Source organism: Macrobrachium rosenbergii, chromosome 14 (assembly GCF_040412425.1).
Source record: "Macrobrachium rosenbergii isolate ZJJX-2024 chromosome 14, ASM4041242v1, whole genome shotgun sequence".
NCBI classification, from domain to species: Eukaryota; Metazoa; Arthropoda; class Malacostraca; order Decapoda; family Palaemonidae; genus Macrobrachium; species Macrobrachium rosenbergii.
In genome coordinates, this window is record NC_089754.1 from 22130172 (window position 1) to 22150171 (window position 20000).

The 20000-nt window shown below is 35.6% G+C and overlaps 1 protein-coding gene across 9 annotated transcripts in view; it reads right to left on the reverse strand.

The window, feature by feature from the left end:
- Nucleotides 1-20000, reverse strand: part of LOC136845771 (trichohyalin-like) — a 576224-nt gene that overhangs the window by 388292 nt on the left and 167932 nt on the right. For all 9 annotated transcript variants that reach the window (XM_067116039.1, XM_067116041.1, XM_067116040.1 and 6 more), the window contains exon 4: nucleotides 18629-18720. In XM_067116039.1, the coding sequence (XP_066972140.1) occupies nucleotides 18629-18720 (92 nt within the window). The remainder of the gene's footprint in view (nucleotides 1-18628; nucleotides 18721-20000) is intronic.

Below are 20000 nucleotides of genomic sequence, written 5' to 3' on the forward strand. Positions count from 1 at the left end.
ACCATAAGGAAAAGATGTATCACAGTGTTTCAGGAAAGCTTTGTCATGGAAACTGAAAGTGAAAGGGACTGTGAAACAAAAAGATGCATAGTTCAAAATTCTTGAAGCACGAAGGAAAGGCTGATCCATAAAATACTGGTGGACAAAGCTACTGAAGCCCTAGAGCACAAAGGGCTTAGGATATCTAGAAATGCAAAGCAAAGTGACTGCCGAAGAGACTTTAGGTAGGATATGTAGCGGTTGTGAAGTTGTGGAAGGATTAATTCCGATCTCCGCCTAACTGGTTATGCTCTTGTTCCGGTTTGTCTGTTTGTTAGCAGGATTACGAACTAACTACAAATCATAGTCTGAATAAACTTAGGGAAAATATTTCAATTGAACTGAATATAGAATTTAGGCCAAAGGCCAAGCACTGGCTCCTAGTAGGTCATTCAGTGCTGAACCGGAAATTGACAGAAGGTTTGAAAGGTGTAACAGGAGGAAAACCTCGCTATTGCACTATGAATCAAATTGTTAGGAGAGGGTCGAAATGGAAGAAAGAGAATATGAAAGAGGTACAGTAAAAGGAACGAAAGGGGTTGCAGCTAGGGGCCGTAGGCACACTGCAAAGAACCTTAAGTAATGCCTACAGTGCACCGCATGAGGTGCACTGACGGCACTAACCCCCTACGGGGCGAAAATATTTCCCTTTAAACTTTTTCCAAAGAGAATTTTTTTTTAGGTTTTTCTGTTTCTCTGCCTGTTTGTTATCTTTTTTGTGGTATCTGTTAGCAGCATTCCGTGAAAAATACGGAACAAGTTAAAACCGGATTTGGCCAAAATATTCATTGACTGACCACATCCAAGACTTATGAGGGGTAACAATGACGATAAGCACTAATTCTTCCTCTGTTTGGCTGACAGTATGGTGAATTGGATGAAAAATGTCTAAAACATTTCCTGCCTTGCTAATTAAAAAAAATAAAATTTCGGTGAATATCCATACAGATTTGGCGCTTTTTTCATAGAAACGACTCCATATAACCAACAAAGGTTTATGTTAGTAAGCACCAAGTAAATATCTCAAAACGTCGCTGATGAATTAAACAGAATTTAATTGAGGGGCGAACAAAGGATCCAAGAGGGAAATAAAATTAGGTTTTGGGAGTCATCCCGGTACGAACGTGAATAAAAATTTTTGTTTTACCGTCGGAGGTAAATTTGTCAAAAGTACTTTCTTTTCTCACTGACTTCACTTATTATAACTCAGCGCCGTATGTGGCAATATCAGCTGTTTTGTTTTATGTTTACTGAGCCCCAATTTTACCTAGAGGAGAGGCAGTTAGACAGAAATAATAAAATCAAAACTAATAACAAAGATTAACCACCGTTCAGACAAATTCACCGAAAACCTATCGATGATAATGGAATATAGCCATCCGGAAAAATAACAGTCATTAGTGCTTTGTACGTTATTGGATTTTCGTCCGGGGGAAAGGATGACTGAAGGCTTCAAAGCGGAATGTTTTCAAAGCGAGAATTATGGTTATGCATCCACCGATTCTGAGAGGAAAAGACATTGAAAACAGGAACAGATAGCCTTTGGTCTCTCTCTCTCTCTCTCTCTCTCTCTCTCTCTCTCTCTCTCTCTCTCTCATACACATCAATACAAAACCACCGGCGAAAACTAGAGAAACTGTTTATTTACATTATGTTATATGCTAGTGTGTGAATGCAAGTGTCTTTTCTAGACGGATTTTCATAATCAGAAGTGGGTCTTTAGCAACTACCAACCTGAATGTAATGTGTTTCAAAGTAAAAGGACAAAGTCAGGTAGAAGTCATGGCTAGACATTCACAGTACGCTATCTATATTAGTTTGGTCATTCTATGACATGTACATGCCTTGAAAAAAGGCCCGGCTTGGCGTTTTTAATAGTATTTACAGAAAATTAATCAAGCAACAACAAAAAAAAGATGATCTCAAAAAATACGCAAAAATAAATGTCGATGGAGGAGGGAACTGCGGTATTAAATACGCAATGAATATAATATCATGAGTGAACAATCAGAAAAAAAGGGTTAACCATGCATTTCTTTTGACAACAAATTAAAAGAAATGTTCCGATATCATTGACGCTGGTCCTATTTACGCCCGTTTTTAATTAAAATGCGTTGCAGGCGCACATTTAAATAGCAATGCTGTAAAATGCTTATATTAGGAAAATCCTACAAATAAATTTCCATTTAAAAAACAGCACAAAGCCAAAACGATGGCTATCATAGTAACACTACAGGCATTAAAGAACAAAGATTTCTCAGCAACTACCTTTATGTTTGGGTGCTCAAATGAGAGTACTACGGTTTTAATGAAAGGAAATATCTGAGCGCAATTGCTGGCGAAATGAATATGTAATTCATGTTAAATTCTCCTCAAGATTAGGGCCAAAGGATAATGAATAGTGATGTTATTTCAGCCATGTAATAATGGAAATATAAATACTTATACAAAAGAAGAATATGCACGTTTATAGTGTGCACACATGAGTGCGTATAACTTGCTAAAGAGAGAGTATGGGGGTTATTAATTAAGTAATTATATAAGGTAAGGAATAAAAAAACCAGCCATAGGGGGTGCAAGCCAGCACAACTTTATGCCGGTCCCAAGCCCGGCTAAATGGTGAGGGTTGGTGGCAGGACAAGCATCCGGCCGTGAAACCTCTGACAAAACCATGGATAGTAGCCAGGAACAGCCAAGAGAAGGCCAGAGCGTACCCTGTTCACGCGACGCGGGCGGGCTTCGCCTGACCCACCCGATAAATGGGCAAGGGCTACCACGTCAAGGACAGGCGTGGTTAAAGAAGAAAGTCCAAGAGCTTAGAATTGGAACTCTTGAATGTTGGCACCATGACCGGACGAAGTAGGGAGGTGGCAGATGTTATGAATATCAGAAAATTGATATACTGTGTGTGCAAGAGACAAGGTGGAAGGGAAACAAGGCAAGAGAGATTGGTAGTGAATTTAAGATGTTGTATAGTGGAACTGATGAAAGCGGAAGATGTGGAGTTGGGGTTGTTCTTAGTAAGGAAATGAAGGAAAATGTAGTTGAGGTTGACAGAAAAAGCTGTAGAATAATGAAAGTGAAACTGTGCTGTGGGGGACACATTCTAAATGTAGTCAGTGCTTATGCACCGCAAATGGGCTGTGATGAGGAAGTTAAAAATAGATTCTGGAGGGAGATTGATGAGATGATTACATCAATAGAAATGGAAGAAAGACTGGTGAATGGAGGTGACCTGAATGGATACACTGGACGCAGTCGGGAAAATATCAGTAGGATTCATGGAGGGCATGGAATGGGAGAAATGAATGAAGGAGAACTTATAGTAGATTTTGCATCATCTTTTGATTTGGCAATAAACAACAACTTTTTTACAAGCAAAAATTACGCAAGATACAGTAGTGGAGGGAGACAGACGCAAATAGATTTTCTGTTGTGTGGAAGAAACCATCCGGTGGAAGTAAAGAACTGTAAGATCATAAAGGGAGAAACTGTTAGCCCACAACATAGGTCAGTTGTGTCTGATTTTTTGATACGGCGGGCTGCACAGGGGAAAACTATGGCGCAGCCCAAGATAAAGTGGTGGAGGCTAAAAGACCAAGAGATGAGACAGCTTTAAAGAAAAGGTCCTGCACAGCATTAGATTGGCAGATGATGTGAACATCTGGTGGGAAGAAAATAGCACAATGATACTGAGAACAGCAGAGGAGCTATTAGGGAAAACATCAGGTAGAGGACCACCTAATGATAAGGAGAGCTGGTGGTGGAACCAAGATACTCAAGATAAGGTAAAAAGGAAACTAGAAGCAAGGATAATATATGAAAGGGATGAATCTGTGGAAAATGAAATGACTTGGAAAATTGCAAATAAAGAAGCAAAAAGGGCTGTGGCAAGGGCAAAGGCAGAAGGAATAAATGAGATGTATGAGAAAGTAGAAACGTCAGAGGGTCAGAAGATGATCTACAATATAGCAAAAAGAACAGATAGCGCAACTAAAGATCTGACGCACATCAAGCAGATCAAGGACCGAAATGGAAGTTTTGTCAAGGGAAGAATGTATAACAGCAAGATGGAAGGACCTTTTGAGAAGCTATTAAACGAAGAGAACCCCAGAAGAATAAGAGAAGAGGGAAACCCACGAGTAAGAACAGTTCCAGACATCACCAGAGAAGAAGTGAAGACAGCACTTGACAAAATGAAAAATGGATAGGCTGTTGGACCTGACGGTATACCAGTTGAGGTGTGGAAATGCTTGGGAGGAGAAGGAGTTTATATACTCTGAGACCTCTTTTCAAAGGTCTACCGCCAAGAAAAATGCAGGACAGCTGGAGAAATAGCATTATGGTCCCAATATATAAGGGAAAGGGGGATAAACAAGACTGCACAAATTACAGAGGGATAAAACTGATATCTCATACTATGAAGACATATGCACGAATTATAGAGAAAAGAATAAGGAATGAAACAACAATAAGTGAAGAACAATTCGGGTTTATGCCGGGAAAGGGTACAGTAGATGCAATTTTTGCGCTACGGCAAGCAATAGAAAAACATGCAGAAAGACAGAGACGGTTACATCTAGTATTTATTGATCTGGAGAAGGCATATGATCGGGTACCTAGGCAAGAAGTATGGAGATGTATGAGAGAGAAGGGTGTTTAAGAAAAGTATGTTAAAGTAGTCCAGGATATGTATGCAGCGGTTGCCACTCAGGTAAGGAGCACTGTGGGAACAACAGCAAAGTTTAGTGTAAGAGTTGGTTTACATCAAGGTTCAACTCTCAGTCCCTACATCTTTGACCTTGTAATGGATGTTATTACATCAGGTGTCAGAGAAGAAGTCCCGTGGAGTGTGATGTTTGCTGATGATGTTGTTTTGGTGGACCTGACTAGAGAAGGGGTGGAGATAAAACTAGAGTTGTGGAGACAAGCACTTGAAGATCGAGGTTTAAGGATAAGCAGAGCTTAGGCACAACATCTGTGGGTGGGAGGGGCAGGAAAACAGGGTGCTGTTAAATTAGGTTTAGACGACATCAGAAGGGTTACCACTTTCAAGTACCTTGGGTCCTATGTGATGGGCGATGGTGGCATGGACGCAGAAATAAACCACAGGATACAGTGTGCTTGGATGAACTGGAGGAGATCATCGGGAATATTGTGTGACAAGAGGAAGGTTTTAAAAAAGTGTAGTTAGACCAGCGATGGTGTATGGGGCTGAAACGTGGACAATAAAGAAGGCTCAAGAAAGGAAGTTGGAAGTAGCAGAGATGAGGATGTTGAGATGGATGTGTGGAGTGACGGGAAAGGACAGGATTAGAAACGATTATGTTAGATTTCTAAAATTTTCCTTTACTCTTAATATTCATCTCCGTTAAGAAGGGAGGTCCACATCTTACTCTGTTGTTAAGCCCAACCTTTTTCCTCTTTACAATACACTCACACATACTATATATATATATATATATATATATATATATATATATATATATATATATATATATATATATATATAGTATATATATTTGTGCGTGTATAAGTATATAATCATACATATTGTACATACATACATATGTATATATACAGAGAGAGAGAGAGAGAGAGAGAGAGAGAGAGAGAGAGAGAGACCCTTGCAGATTGAGTATTTCATAAATATTTGATCGATAATAGCTTTATTATTTACTAACGATATTTCCTCAAGTTAAGAAACCACAATATATTCATATGCAAAATGCATCTGCATATATGTATACACAATCGTTCACGTCATCCTGTATAATATTGCACAGTTTCCCTTCCAACCTCGGTCACAAATCTTTCTGTATGCAAATTGTATGCAGACTGCTTTCTAGCAACATACTAGAAGCAATTTAATTTTAAGGGAAGCTTATTGATACAGAAGAGAGCGAGCTAGCGAAAGGGAGAGAGAAAGAGAAAGAGAAAGAGAGAGAAAGCAATAGGCTCCTTGAATAGATGTTTCCTAATGGTATGAAATATCTGAAAAAGCTACATTGAGTTCGAACTTGCCTTACATTATTTTTCAATCATTGATGTAGTTTCTTAAAGTATCTGTGTGATATATTATATACATATATACATATATATATATATATATATATATATATATATATATATATATATATATATATATATATATATATATATATATATATATATATATGTGTGTGTGTGTATATGTGTGTGTGTGTGTGTGTGTGTGTGTATATGTATGTGTGTTTATATATGTACATATAAATATCAAGAGTTTACATTTACATATTTCAGCAAGAGATCAAGAGGCCAAAATTAAACACGATATCATTCCACTTCCAACTAGATTTTGGGAAATTTTACACAATTCCAAGTATTTAAAAATTTTATGTACTCAGTTATCTTCCATAGATTCTTTGTATGTTATTCTGAAATCGTTACTTTCATGATCTCAAATAGAGGCGATTGCCATGAAAAAGGAAACAAGTTTCCTTCGCAAGATAAAACTACACTTTAATCGTGACATGCACAAAGCGCTCTGGGAGTTTTATGGACTATCTCTCGATGTGATTTTACTAAACGCGACTATGTTAAATACCATTTAGTACCTTATGACTGAATAAATCTCTCAGATTCAGAATTTTTATCATTTACCACATATCAATGAATTTTGCAAAATTGACCTTAATAAGCGAAGCCATAAAAGATTTAACCATGTTTTAGTTAGCTCGAAATTGAGATGGCTTCGTAACATTTAGTATGTCATATCTTTAACAATAAAAGTTACTCTTATAACCTGAATAACTTTACATGGATTTGTAACATTTTAAATATAAAACATGAATAATATTGGAACTTTATTAGCAAATAAAGTCAGTTTATTTGAAACGTGTGATGTTCAACTAAGCCTGGTCTCCTTTTGTTAAATGGATCTTCTCTTATGGAATGTTGAAATTTATAAAATTTATAACAGAACTTTTAAAAGTTAAAAACCAAAAAAGGTAATGTATTTAAAAAAGTTTCTATATTTTTCATTTTCCATGGATTACCGTTTAGAAATTTGCAGTGTTTTTTATTCCCAGACTTCAGTTATTTTCGATAAAACCCATTTCACTATCAGGAAATAATTAAGCATGAATCCATTACACTGAATAAACTAACTGAATACTGGACAATGAAGATATAAGGTATTTTTTTTTTTTAGTTATTACCATACAAGGTTATCAGTAATGGCTCTGCTGGTTCCCTTTCCTAATCAAATAAATGTTCCTGTTGCAATACCGTAATATCGTAATGTAGGTTACGTGCTCGTTAGGTCTCTATTCAGTTAATTGCCAATAAAAGGTTAAGTTCGATGGGTAATGAGTTGATCAAATGGATGACTGAAATGAAAATGTCCGGGACCAACGAAATACATAAAATGGAAAACGCTTCCAATATCTAGAATAAGAATGAACGACGACAAGCGAGGTTACAGTATAGCCTACTGTAGCTTTCTTTACATTCTCTCTCTCTCTCTGCCAAATAACTAATTCCTGTCTGTTTTATTAGGACAAACGTTGGTGGTCAACATTAGAGGTCAGTTATTAAATACGTGAAGTATCGGAAAATGCTCAGTTCTAAGAGAAGACTTCAGTTACAAATGATCCCTCTCTTGATTTTACTCAATTTTACATGAATGAAAAACATTATACGGTGAATTCGTTACAGACATCAATTAACGATAACCACATGAGGGATGACCTACTTTAGAAGTAACTGTACATACAGGACACTTGGAAAAGCTAAAATAAATGATGATTTCAAGTAATATATGAAATTTATTTATATCCATATATATCTTACCGCATATATAACGGTCCCTGCTGCATTACAGCCAATACAATATTTAAATATTACTTGGAGTGGGGTTTCATTAAACATAATCTTGAATAGCACATTGACAGTTGTTAATTACTTGGACCCACCAGTTACCGAGATAATACTGTTCGGTGATTAATAACTCCTAAGGAGATTTGGAGGAAGGGGGATAAGTGTTTCTTGGTAAGATGGAGCACCAGAAGCAAGGATGGCAAACAGGTCGCACCTAAAACTCCTGACAACCTTTTCAGGATCTTCCGGACAAAGCAACAACTGGTTTTAAAACCATGCCTACTCCTTCTCTATTAATGTCAATCACTCTTCCTAAATAAATTTCTATTTTCTTTTTTTTTTTTTCAGCGTGATTCACAATTAGCTAAGACGTCGTTTGTATCTCTTAAATCAATTCTCTACCTGTTACACTTTTCCAATTTGAGCCTGGGTTCTTGCGCTCCAGTTCCTAATTTCAACTGTTCATTAGTATTGATACACCGGGAATTTTGCCTATACCTTAATGTGGCAGATTCCACGACGTATTTACTGGTCAAAGACCCATTGCATCACACGGCGGCGCGGTGGAGGCGGTGATGATTATGATAAATGTCTGTAAATTTTTTTTTTTTTTTTTTTTTTTTTTTTTTTTTACTCATTTGACTTTAATGCTGTGATAGTTTGAAAGTGTTTCATACTTTTTTTTGAATGACGGTTTGTTTCTCGTCATATTTTTAGATAAAATACTTTGACTGAATGGTTTTTTTTTTCACGAAAAATCTATTTTCTTTGTATATCTTCAAGAAGCAGTTCCTTTAATGGTCAACGAAATTTTTGGTAAGCATCTATTAAGCTTTTCAGGTAGATGGTAAATGACAAAGACCATAAAATATATCGGCACAAGGCTTACGCAGTCAGGTGAGGGACGTAATCTTCTTCCAATTTTCCCAATCATGACCTAATAAGCAACATTCCAAACATGCTTCCGCGCTAACCAATATCATTTAATTACTTGTGCCACTGTTAGTCTGCAATGCTTAACGAATAAAATTAACGCCATATATGCCACATTACAACACGTATTATTTTGTAAATATTTGGCAAATATCATGTCAATTAGGCTAATGAAAGAAATTCCCACTTTACTGACTACATAATAAGAACGGGAAGGACGGATAATATGCAGGTGTTCCTGAGAGAGAGAGAGAGAGAGAGAGAGAGAGAGAGAGAGAGAGAGAGAGAGAGAGTAGCGGATGGGAACTCGAACAAAATATTCAAGTATGTTTACTTGGAGATCCACTTGTTCCAGGTGGCCTAGAATCCACCCACAGTATTGACCCTGAATAACGAGTTGTCTGCAAACGTACCCATCATTAAGTGGATACAAAGGGCAATATTATGTTGGAGGAGCCGGCTGTATGCTTATTATCAATCTGCATGTGGATCGACCCCTCGTGTGACTGTGGGTATGTGCGCAAAGACCGTGGCATCTTGCAATTAGGAATTGCATGACAAAGTTTTCGTTTTATGTTTTTGCATATTAATCATATATTTATTTTTTTAGTAACCTTGCTCTACTCAGCAGGATCAAATTAAGTGTCTCTTGAGGTACATAAAAATGGGTGCAATCGTATTTTGAGGGTATTTATAACAATGAGTAATGTTCAGACCTCTTTCATGTTTGAACTAAAGTTTCGATAATTTTCGAATAATGATACGTTTCTTTTCCTAAAATATATTCCTAAGCTTCATTGTATGGACTAGAATTGCTGACCATAGTCTTTGCGACTAAAAGTTACTTGACAATCAATCGTCGTATTCAGGTAGCATACTTTAAAAGCAATGAGTATCTTTAAAGGTTTGGAATTTTACCAAGTAGATTTCGGGTGATGATTGGTTGATGTGGGTTAAATTTCTTGATGGCGGAAGGGTTTTGAAATCTCAATCACTGAATGTTTATATATAATGCCGTTAGAATTCTCGGACAATGAGCGGATGCTTGGAGTCCTTTGGAAAATCATGTCAGCCATAAACATGAATCCAAAACCAAACGTAGGTAACCTAAAGTGTGTTCAATAGGCAATATAATATAACGATGCATACTAGCGACCAAATCTCGCAGCATTCCAATTCAACTCTTACACTGTCATCAGTTCTAAAGAGGATACTGACAAATAAATATGTCTGTTTAAAATAATGACGACGGAACTACGCAGTTCTTCGGTTGCAGAGACCACTCAACATCCTAACTTTCACCCTAGTCTCATCTTCCAAAATTTGTCACAACGCCACAACCATGCTTAACGGGCACAACACGGGCAAGGAACTGGTTATTATCAAGAGGTATTGTTCCAACTTCATCAACGGAATGAGATTATCACTTGAAATCTAGGGGATGGTGTTTCGCCAATGCTATTCTTATAGTAGTAGCAAAGATCTAATGAGTGGAATCCATCCCAGTAAATCTACATATATATTATCACCTTTCAAAGATGTATTTTCCTAAGACTCTGCAATAAACAAAAAATATACATATAAAGGGAAAAAGATAGGTGTGATTTAAAGCGTTCGCGCACGTGTTTCGTCTCGGGGAAAAATAAATAAATGATTAGGAAAAGAACACCATTTGGGTGCGTAGAAACAACCTTAAAGCTGCTATTGCCAGAAAATTAACACGTTAAATGATCAACTGTAAAGTAACTTTTCGAAACGATTTATTTTGAAAATTAACGCACATAATTTTGTTTTCCTTTTTCAAGTGACGAACGAATTGAAAAGAAAGAAAGGTCCAAAAAGCCTTCCTTTCTGAATTCTTCTGTCCAAGTATATTTTCTGGCTAGATGAAATTCGCAAACAACAACATTTGCTTGGCAAAATGGCATCTTCCATAAATAGAAGGAAAAATATGAAAAAATGCCGATGTTCCATCTGTTATGCTACACAATGTCTGCGAGCAAGGCGGAGAGAAAATCGTCCAATAACGGACTTCTGACTTTTTATTCTCTTTACAGAGCATTGTTCGAGCAATGTTAGTAATATTCTTGTTTGTTTCATGCATGGATGATAGCCAGTGAGAAACATTTCTTTATACAGATAAGACGAAGAAATAATGCTACAAAATAGAACGAGATTGTAAAAATGCCAAAGATAAGTTTTAAATATAGATACACAAAAGAGATATACAGCGATTAACATGACTGAAGTTAACCAATGCTGTCAATTGTCATCTACGAAGTATTTCCTTTCCGAAGGAGTCCACAATCGTTGATAATGTGTTCCCATTCTTGAGCCATAGTGCGATAATATCCCAAGAAAAGGGTTATGAACCCAATGGGAAAGGAAATGTCACTGAAATTATGAATGAACCACTTCAATTCACGCAAATAGCAATCACTTTATTCCTAAGGTCATCAAGCAGCAAGGAGGTTTAAGGTCCCATACCCTGTCGCTATGCTCAGTAAGACAGTAAACCGGGCTGGAAAGAAATGTATTATAGTATTTCTGTACAAGGAAAACTGTATTCACTGACACATAACGAAGCAGAAAGAACAAGGTATACAAAGTAAAGAACTAGAAGTGGATAGTTCTTGCTTTGTTAGGAACACTGTGGAAATGTGTAGAAGAAAAGCAAATGTGTGAGTACTGCGTGGTCAAAACCAAAAGGTAGAGCAAAGAAAATAGTGATGAGTGCATATGGTTCCGACACAGAAAAGAATGAGAATTATATATACATTATTGGGAAACTGAATCTAAGTCTATCTGGTATATGGAAAGAGGATGGTTGCACTAGTTGACATGATTATAAAAGTGTGCAATAAGGAAATGGATGATGTAAATGGATGGAGAAAGAAGAGAAGGTCTGATAAGCAAGAGAATGACAATTTAGACACCAAAAGTGTCTATACATCTAATTCAGTCCCACATCATTCCGGTACGAATTAGGAGTGTAATTTTACTGAAGGCACGTGAATTCGCAAAATAAGTCACTTTTCCGGCAAGGCAGAGGCTTCCCGACGGAGGGATCTTTTTCAAATACAAGTTAGAATATAATTTTTCTCCAATGATATATGACTTATGATCCATAGATGTTGGCCTGACGTGTCGGAAGATATTTTCTTTTTCATCAGTCATACAGTTGGTGGACGTACTGGCAGTAAAACTATCATCTAAATTTGTGGTTAGCATTCAATGTGGGGAAGGAACTGTCTGAGAAAAAAAAATAAAATTCCCTTGAAAATAAAAGGATAAGGAATATAATTGCTAATAATCTTCCGAAGTCACTTACCCTGTAAATGGCTTGCGTAACAATTATGCTACACCAAACGAATGGCTCATCAGGAGATATTTGGATAGTGTCATAGCACTGCGGATAAAATACCGTTTGTATATTGTTCTACACAACGCCTAATTCCAACAGATTATGTGTTCATTCATCACACTTCAAGCGATTATCTTTCGCGTTTGTTAATCAAAGGGGATTCAAAATCAATATCATTTTCCTCGATGAAACGCCCCGCTTCCACCTGAGCCACCTCACCGGTACTCCCCTACCCCTCACCATTATTTACATTCCTTCCCTGAAAAATGATGAAGTTCAGCCGAATGCGAGTTTTTTGACTTTCTAATTAACTGCCCATGGCGAGGCTGACAAAAGAAAGCCACGTCATTTTTCGATAAAGCAGAATGCGACTGAATAAACAAGCACAGCATTAACCAACAGTTGGTGATTCCATTACATAAGCAAACAGTCAATGATTCTCTATCATTATCGAACAGTTATTATTAGAATCCCCGGTAACTTTAATGAAACAATTATGATGGCTAACAGAATGCTATTCATTAGTTATTCAACCAAATTGACGGACTCGATGTAGTATTACCTGATAAGTAATACACCTTTTTCCTAACTTACTGCAGCGTGGGAAAACGTCAAGCACTGAAACCTGGCAGAGAAAGGTAAGCCTACCCTTTCATCTTCCCTTTTACTACTTCTTTTTTTTTTCCCTCCTGTATACCTACGATGCTTGAACGTCATTAACCAATAATTACTCTTATGACCTAGTAGTCAAGAACTGGTTTTCCTTTGCTCCTAAAATATTACATTTTGTTAGGCAAGTTCCAGGGTTTGCTTCAGGTAAGTTCTTAAATTAACATTAAAACTGAAAAGTACAATTTAATATTAAGCCATTTACAGAGATAATATTCTAGTTGCCGAATTCTTTAGGAAGAACCAAATGTCACTGTACTTCTGAAGTTTGACAAAAAGCCTTTCGCCTTTAAAAGAAAATCATATTAACTTTCAAGTGCTCATGTCTAAGTTAGCGTAACTTAATGCCTCTCTCTCTCTCTCTCTCTCTCTCTCTCTCTCTCTCTCTCTCTCTCTCTCTCTCTCTCTCTCACACACACACACACACACATGTATATATATATATATATATATATATATATATATATATATATATATATATATATATATATATATATATATATGTGTGTGTGTGTGTGTGTAAGTGTGTGAGAGAGTATAAGAGAGAGAGAGAGAGAGAGAGAGAGAGAGAGAGAGAGAGAGAGAGGCATTAAGTTATGCTAACTTCGACACGAGCACTTGAAAGTTAATATGATTTTCTTTTAAAGGCGAAAGGTTTTTTGTCAAACTTCAGAAGTACAGTGACATTTAGTTCTTCCTAAAGAATTCGGCAACTAGAATATTATCTCTGTAAATGGCTTAATATTAAATTGTACTTTTTAGTTTTAATGTTAATTTAAGAACTTACCTGAAGCAAACCCTGGAACTTGCTTAACAAAATTTAATATTTTAGGAGCAAAAGAAAACCAGTTCTTGACTACTAGGTCATAAGAATAATTATTGGTTAATGACGTTCAAGCACCGTAGGTATACAGAAGGAAAAAAATAAAAAGTAGAAAAAGGGAAGATGAAAGCGTAGGCTTACCTTTCTCTGCCATTCAAAGAAAAACATATTAACAAAGTTTCAAGAAATGTTTTGGTCGATATAAGTTGTCATGTGTTAGAAAATATACAAAAACAAATCATCTCATCTAGAAATACAATTTCACCAAATGTGTGTGTATATGTATATATGTATATATATATATATATATATATATATATATATATATATATATATATATATATATATATATATATATATATATATATAATATATATATATATATATATATATATATATATATAATATATATATATATATATATATATATATATATATGTATATATGTATATATATATATATATATATATATATATATATATATATATATATATATATATATATATATATATATATGTTTAATCTAATTCTCCTGGTAATGAATAACTACCTAAAATGACGAGAAAATGTTTGCTGTCGCATTCATATTTTAATTACTGAATCATGGAAGAGCCAGTTGTACAGAAAATTTCCGCACCTTAAGCTACTTCGTACACCAACACAAAAGTTCATCAGATATTAAATCAAACCTTCCTTCCTCTTTCACACATCTATCCAGGAGGTTCTAGGCCACCAGCCCCCCTTCTTCTCATTCCCCATAACACCTCAACACCATAATTATTTTCACAAGCCTATCATCCCCTATTCATTCCACCTGCTCCCTCTCTTTCTCTCTTCATAAACTATCTACACTGTACAATTCTTTCACTATTCGCTCTTCTTGACCAAGCCATCTACAAACACACTGATCCATACTTTCACAGTCAAATTTCCTCCCATTCTATTGCACCCTTATTGCTACACTCCTTTTTCATCTATTTTGTGACTCTTCTCCCATGCTACTAATATATTTACTATCAAACATCTCTACGCATCGCCCGCTTCCAATCTCCCCACATTTTAGCAAACATTAATTGCTCTGTCTTCCTGGTTTCATCTACCCTCAAAACTTTCTTTTCTCCTATTGTAAGCACTTTCAAATTACAGTAATTAATTCACTAGCTTGGGCAATTTCTCTTCATTATTCACATTCTTTAAACCTTACACAACCTCTTTGGTCATTCATTTTCGCATTATGTATTCTGCTCACCTCCAAATTCACTAGAATTAATTATCTTTAGAGCTACATTTTGAACACTCCCCTCTCTAACCTGAATTTCCATTTACCTTATCTTTGTTTCAACTAACCAGTGATCACATCCATCTGCAGCTACAATTACTCTTTCATTTATTTTTTACAACAAAAAACAATTCTTTTCCACAGCATTTCGAGTTTCCCAAGTTTGCTTATGAATAATCCCCTTCCCAAATACGTTTCAACATTACTGTCCCCCTTTTCATTTGTCCCAGAAACTCCATGCCTGCATACACGCAATCTATTTCTCTGTAAACTTATGTCTGTGTGTAACGATAAGGAAAAATATATGGAAAAAATATAACTAGAAATACTTTAGGTAAATCATTGCTGACCATACAAAAAACATGCAAAACTAACCTCACCTAACATGAGTAACTAGATTCAGTAGGTAATCTGATAAGCCTTACCGTCAAGCGAGCAATGCTGATATTACTACGGCAGCATATACGTTATTAAGAAAGAGTGAATATTGTGAATACCTTCACTGTAAACATTATGCCAGCATGACTTATAGGCATTTACCAGACAAAGTGAGACACATGGAAGGGGATACATTGTCAGCACAGAATTTGTCATCTTATATCGTTCGTTGGCGCACGAGCACTGAATATATAAAAATATTTTTCAGTTCTTTTCCGATATTTACATAGGAAGTGGAAATTCATTAAACAGCAAAATTTACAATTGTCTTAACACCACGAGTACGAAATCGAAAAGATACATATTTCTAGATTAACAATGGTAAAATTAATATTTCCAACTAGCAATGATAAAACTAACAGAACACAGTTATTTCTTTTTCAATTAATTTAAACACAGTATATAGTATTTTCCAAACAAAATTAAATGTTTAATGTAATGTTTAATGTATTCCTTCTGTACAGGAAGTATTTCACAGAATGGAAAAATGCTTTCAGGAGAGTAATGGTGATATTGTAATGCATAAAGTCCAATTTGATAATTTATCAGACAGGGTGAAATTTTTGATAGGCCCTCATTCGCATCGAGGTAGGAAACTGAATACTTGTTTTTATTTAGGTGGATTCAAATATTTCGAATGCAAAAGCCATTTTTTGTTGTCTGACACTGCCATTAATATTTAAGGACTAACCAAAGCCAAATATCGAGATAAATTAAACCAATATTCCTCGGCATAAAACTAAAAACTGCTGGCATAATTTCACCTGCAAATATCCACATTTGGGGATGGTAGATTTTTTTGGCTAAAATCTCAAGCTCCAAAAACACTAAGCTATTCTGTGTCCGCCAGACCGCTTGCAATTGTCAGGCCTTGCTCAGAAAACATTAAACAAATGCGTAAGTGTAAGCCCTAAGGTGTAAGTGGATTCTAATGCCTTGCTTTCCCGGCTTCAGGTGTTAAAAGCATTATGAAGCTGAGAAATGCCCTTTTTCTCTCTCTCTCTATCTCTGAGAAAGAGCCTTCAGGTTTCCAGCATAAAATTAAAAATCTACTCAGGCAGCGCGAACCCTTTTCAGCTACAATCCCCCTCCTCCCCCTTTCTCCCCATTCCCCGCCCAACACACACGCACGCACACACACACAAAGACAATTCTCCGGAAAATAAAGCGAATTTTCCTCCTGCAACAGACAGGCAAAAATGAAAAGCACATAAAAAATTCAAAACCCGTCACGGATGGATACATACTTTCCTTCCAACTTCACAGAAGTGCAAATAATTTGAAATCCAGTATTTTATAGAAAAAATCTGCTTCGAGGAAAAGGTAATATATTTGAACTTTTGGAAATGATAGACGCACCAGACTGTAGAAATACAAGAGCTACAGTATTTGTCTAACCAAGTTCATTTATAACAGTAATTAAATCAAGCATATAATATAGCACTTGACAACTAACAAAAACAACACTGAATTATATATCTGCTAAAAATGAAAGAAGTACTGGCAGCCGTACCAACACTAAGCCCGGATGGAGAAAAGTTAAGTATCTTAAGTATCAACATTGTGAAGGGAGGGCTTGAACCTTGTGGCCGCATGTATGTTGAATATGCATAACATTATTGGAATACTGCTAATCAAGTATCAGCAAAACCTTTCTGATCAAAATCTGATAGTGAATAAAAGCCCTGATAGTACAGACTACACCCGAAGATCCAAGATAGCCCCTACCTAATTGCAATGAAATATAGATATTAGCCTAAAACGAACCGTATTTTACAATTCTTAATCAATTTAAGAGGTTTATCAGCAAAACGCACTATACAGTATACAGTCTATAAAAAGGGTACATTAGCATAAACCATTATGATGTGTAGCTCATAAGAAAAGAAGTCTGATATGGATTGCTCTCCTATCTGTGTGCTAGCAATCTCTTAGCTTCCTCACCTTTATCTGCCTATCCCTAGATCTCACAACTTGTGTTGAAATAACGTTGACACAATACCAATACTGAAAGTGATATAAGGGTCTGCATCAAGACCTCATTTTCTCTCATCACAAAAACATGGACATACACTAAGGGTTTTTTTTTATGGAAAGTTCCTTTAGTAACACTAGCAACAACAGGATAGTATTTCAAAATTCACTGCACTTGGTTTATGTTATGTGTTGTTAACCATAATCTTTGCATTAGATTTTATTAACACATCTGCACTTGAATAAAAAGTTTATTTTTTCTTACCTTATTTTTTTCTTAGACTTTTAAGCAGGGTGGCTATATTGTGGATTTATAATGATAATGATCGCCATTGTTATGAAACCAGTTTATAAACGCACACACACACACACACTATATATATATATGTTTGTATATATATATATATATATATATATATATATATATATATATATATATATATATATATTTATATATATATATATACTTGTATATAGCGTATATATATATGTGTGTGTGTGTATAACAAATAATAAGCCATGAATACCGTTAAATATCCAGTTCACTATACATTGGGCATAACTTACATCTAAGAGGAATTAAAACTGATGTTTATCATTGGATATTAATGGTTGTGAATATAAGTCATGACAGCATGTGGCAAAAACTCTCACAAAGACGCACACACTCACATTATATACATACACACACACACACACACACATATATATATATAATTTATATATATATAGAGAGAGAGAGAGAGAGAGAGAGAGAGAGAGAGAGAGAGAGAGAGAGAGAGAGAGAGAGAGAGAGAGAGTTCGTGTTAGTGCTCGTGTTGTGCGTGCGCGTCTATGTATGTTTATGTGTATATATATAAACATACATATATACATATATAAATAAATACGTATATATACAGTATATATATATTTATATATATATGTACAGTATAGCTTATAATTTTTCCTCCCAGTTTAAAAGTGTTATAATTGCAATGGCAATTTACATTAAACACGGCCCTTTAGTTGTGCTGATAAAATGTAACTTAAAATTTACGGGAATTTTGACGGTCCACTTTGCAATACAAACCCTGCAGTTAAAACACGTTTTTTATTTATTGCATTACTGTCTACATCCACCACTAATCATACTTGCAAAGCGGGAAATATTGCGCCATTTGTCGGTGAAATTTAATAGGCGTAAAATGGTCTTTCTTTATTAACGCTCTCTAAAAATAATCTAAAATAAAATAAAGACAAATCTTACCTTCTTTTGAGATTTTCACATTCCACTTTCCAGAACTGGACTTGGCTGGCTTGTGACTCCATATCACGTAGTTTCCCAATCTCCGTATCATACTGTCAAAGAAAACGATATTTTAGGTTCTATTAGAAAATGGGTTATAAAACTAATTTAACATAAACCATTACAGCATACTTAGTTATAAATGATTTGTTTAACCAGACCTCTGAACTCTTTTAGGGTTCTTCTGCTGGGAAAAGAATGGGGAAAAGTACATAAAAAAATTAAGTAGTTAACTAAACGATTATATTTTACTTATCAATTTAATTTTTTAGGAAGAGAATGATATTATTAATTCTACCTTCTGCTAGAAAATTTATTTTGTAAATAAGTCTTTCTTTCATGATGCCATCTGGGACAGTCAATCAAGATGTGTTTGATTGTTACTGGGATGTTACATCTTTCAAAGTTATTGGGTTTGTGTGGAGTTGACATCAGATGACCATGTGTGAGTCCTATTCTGAGTCTTGTTAAAATAACCTCATTGATTCTTTGCTTTTGGGTAGAAGAATGCCATTTTTAACTTCGTTCTTAATTTGTTTTAGTTTGTTTTGTGGGGTATATTTGTCCAATCATTTTGCCAATCCCTATAAATTAAGGGTTTAACTGATGCTAGCCAGTCTGATATGGGTGCTTTCATAGTAGTTGGGGATTGTACAAGCCAATTTTGCAGCTCAGTTAATTACAAATGGCCTTCAAATTCAAATTTGTTGGATCCCAGCCCATGTAGGCATTGAGGGTAATGAGAAAGAGAGCTGAGACAAGAATTACAGCATACTAAGAGCAGAGAGTTCAACGAGAGAGAGAGAGAGAGAGAGAGAGAGAGAGAGAGAGAGAGAGAGAGAATTTCATCATCTGCATGTATAAATGCACAAGTAGCATAAGATCATACTTCCGACAGACATTTTACGACACTTGAAAACCTAACTGAACTATTCGTGAAACATCCTAACCAACCAAAATGGCATGTTAATTTATAAAGCCATTTAAAAAAAAAAACTTCTTTGGTTATCCCCGAAGGGAAAATAATTTGCCATGAATACGACAGCTGCCAAATCGATGAAAACGGGAAGCTGTGGTCTAAACACAGGCTATAATGACTAAAAAATTCCAAAAAGGAACATGAATAGGTTATGAAACGCATTGCCTTTGGCAGTGGCATATTCTTATTTAACCTTTAACCCATGTGTATGACCCTGATATTGGCGTCACTTTCCACGTCAAATAAAGGTCTAACTTGTATAAAGTTATGGCCAAGGTTTAATTCATTACTGACCCTTGACCTTAGGTATTACTTTTACCTCGACCTCACTCTGTAAACTGACTTCGTGCTTTC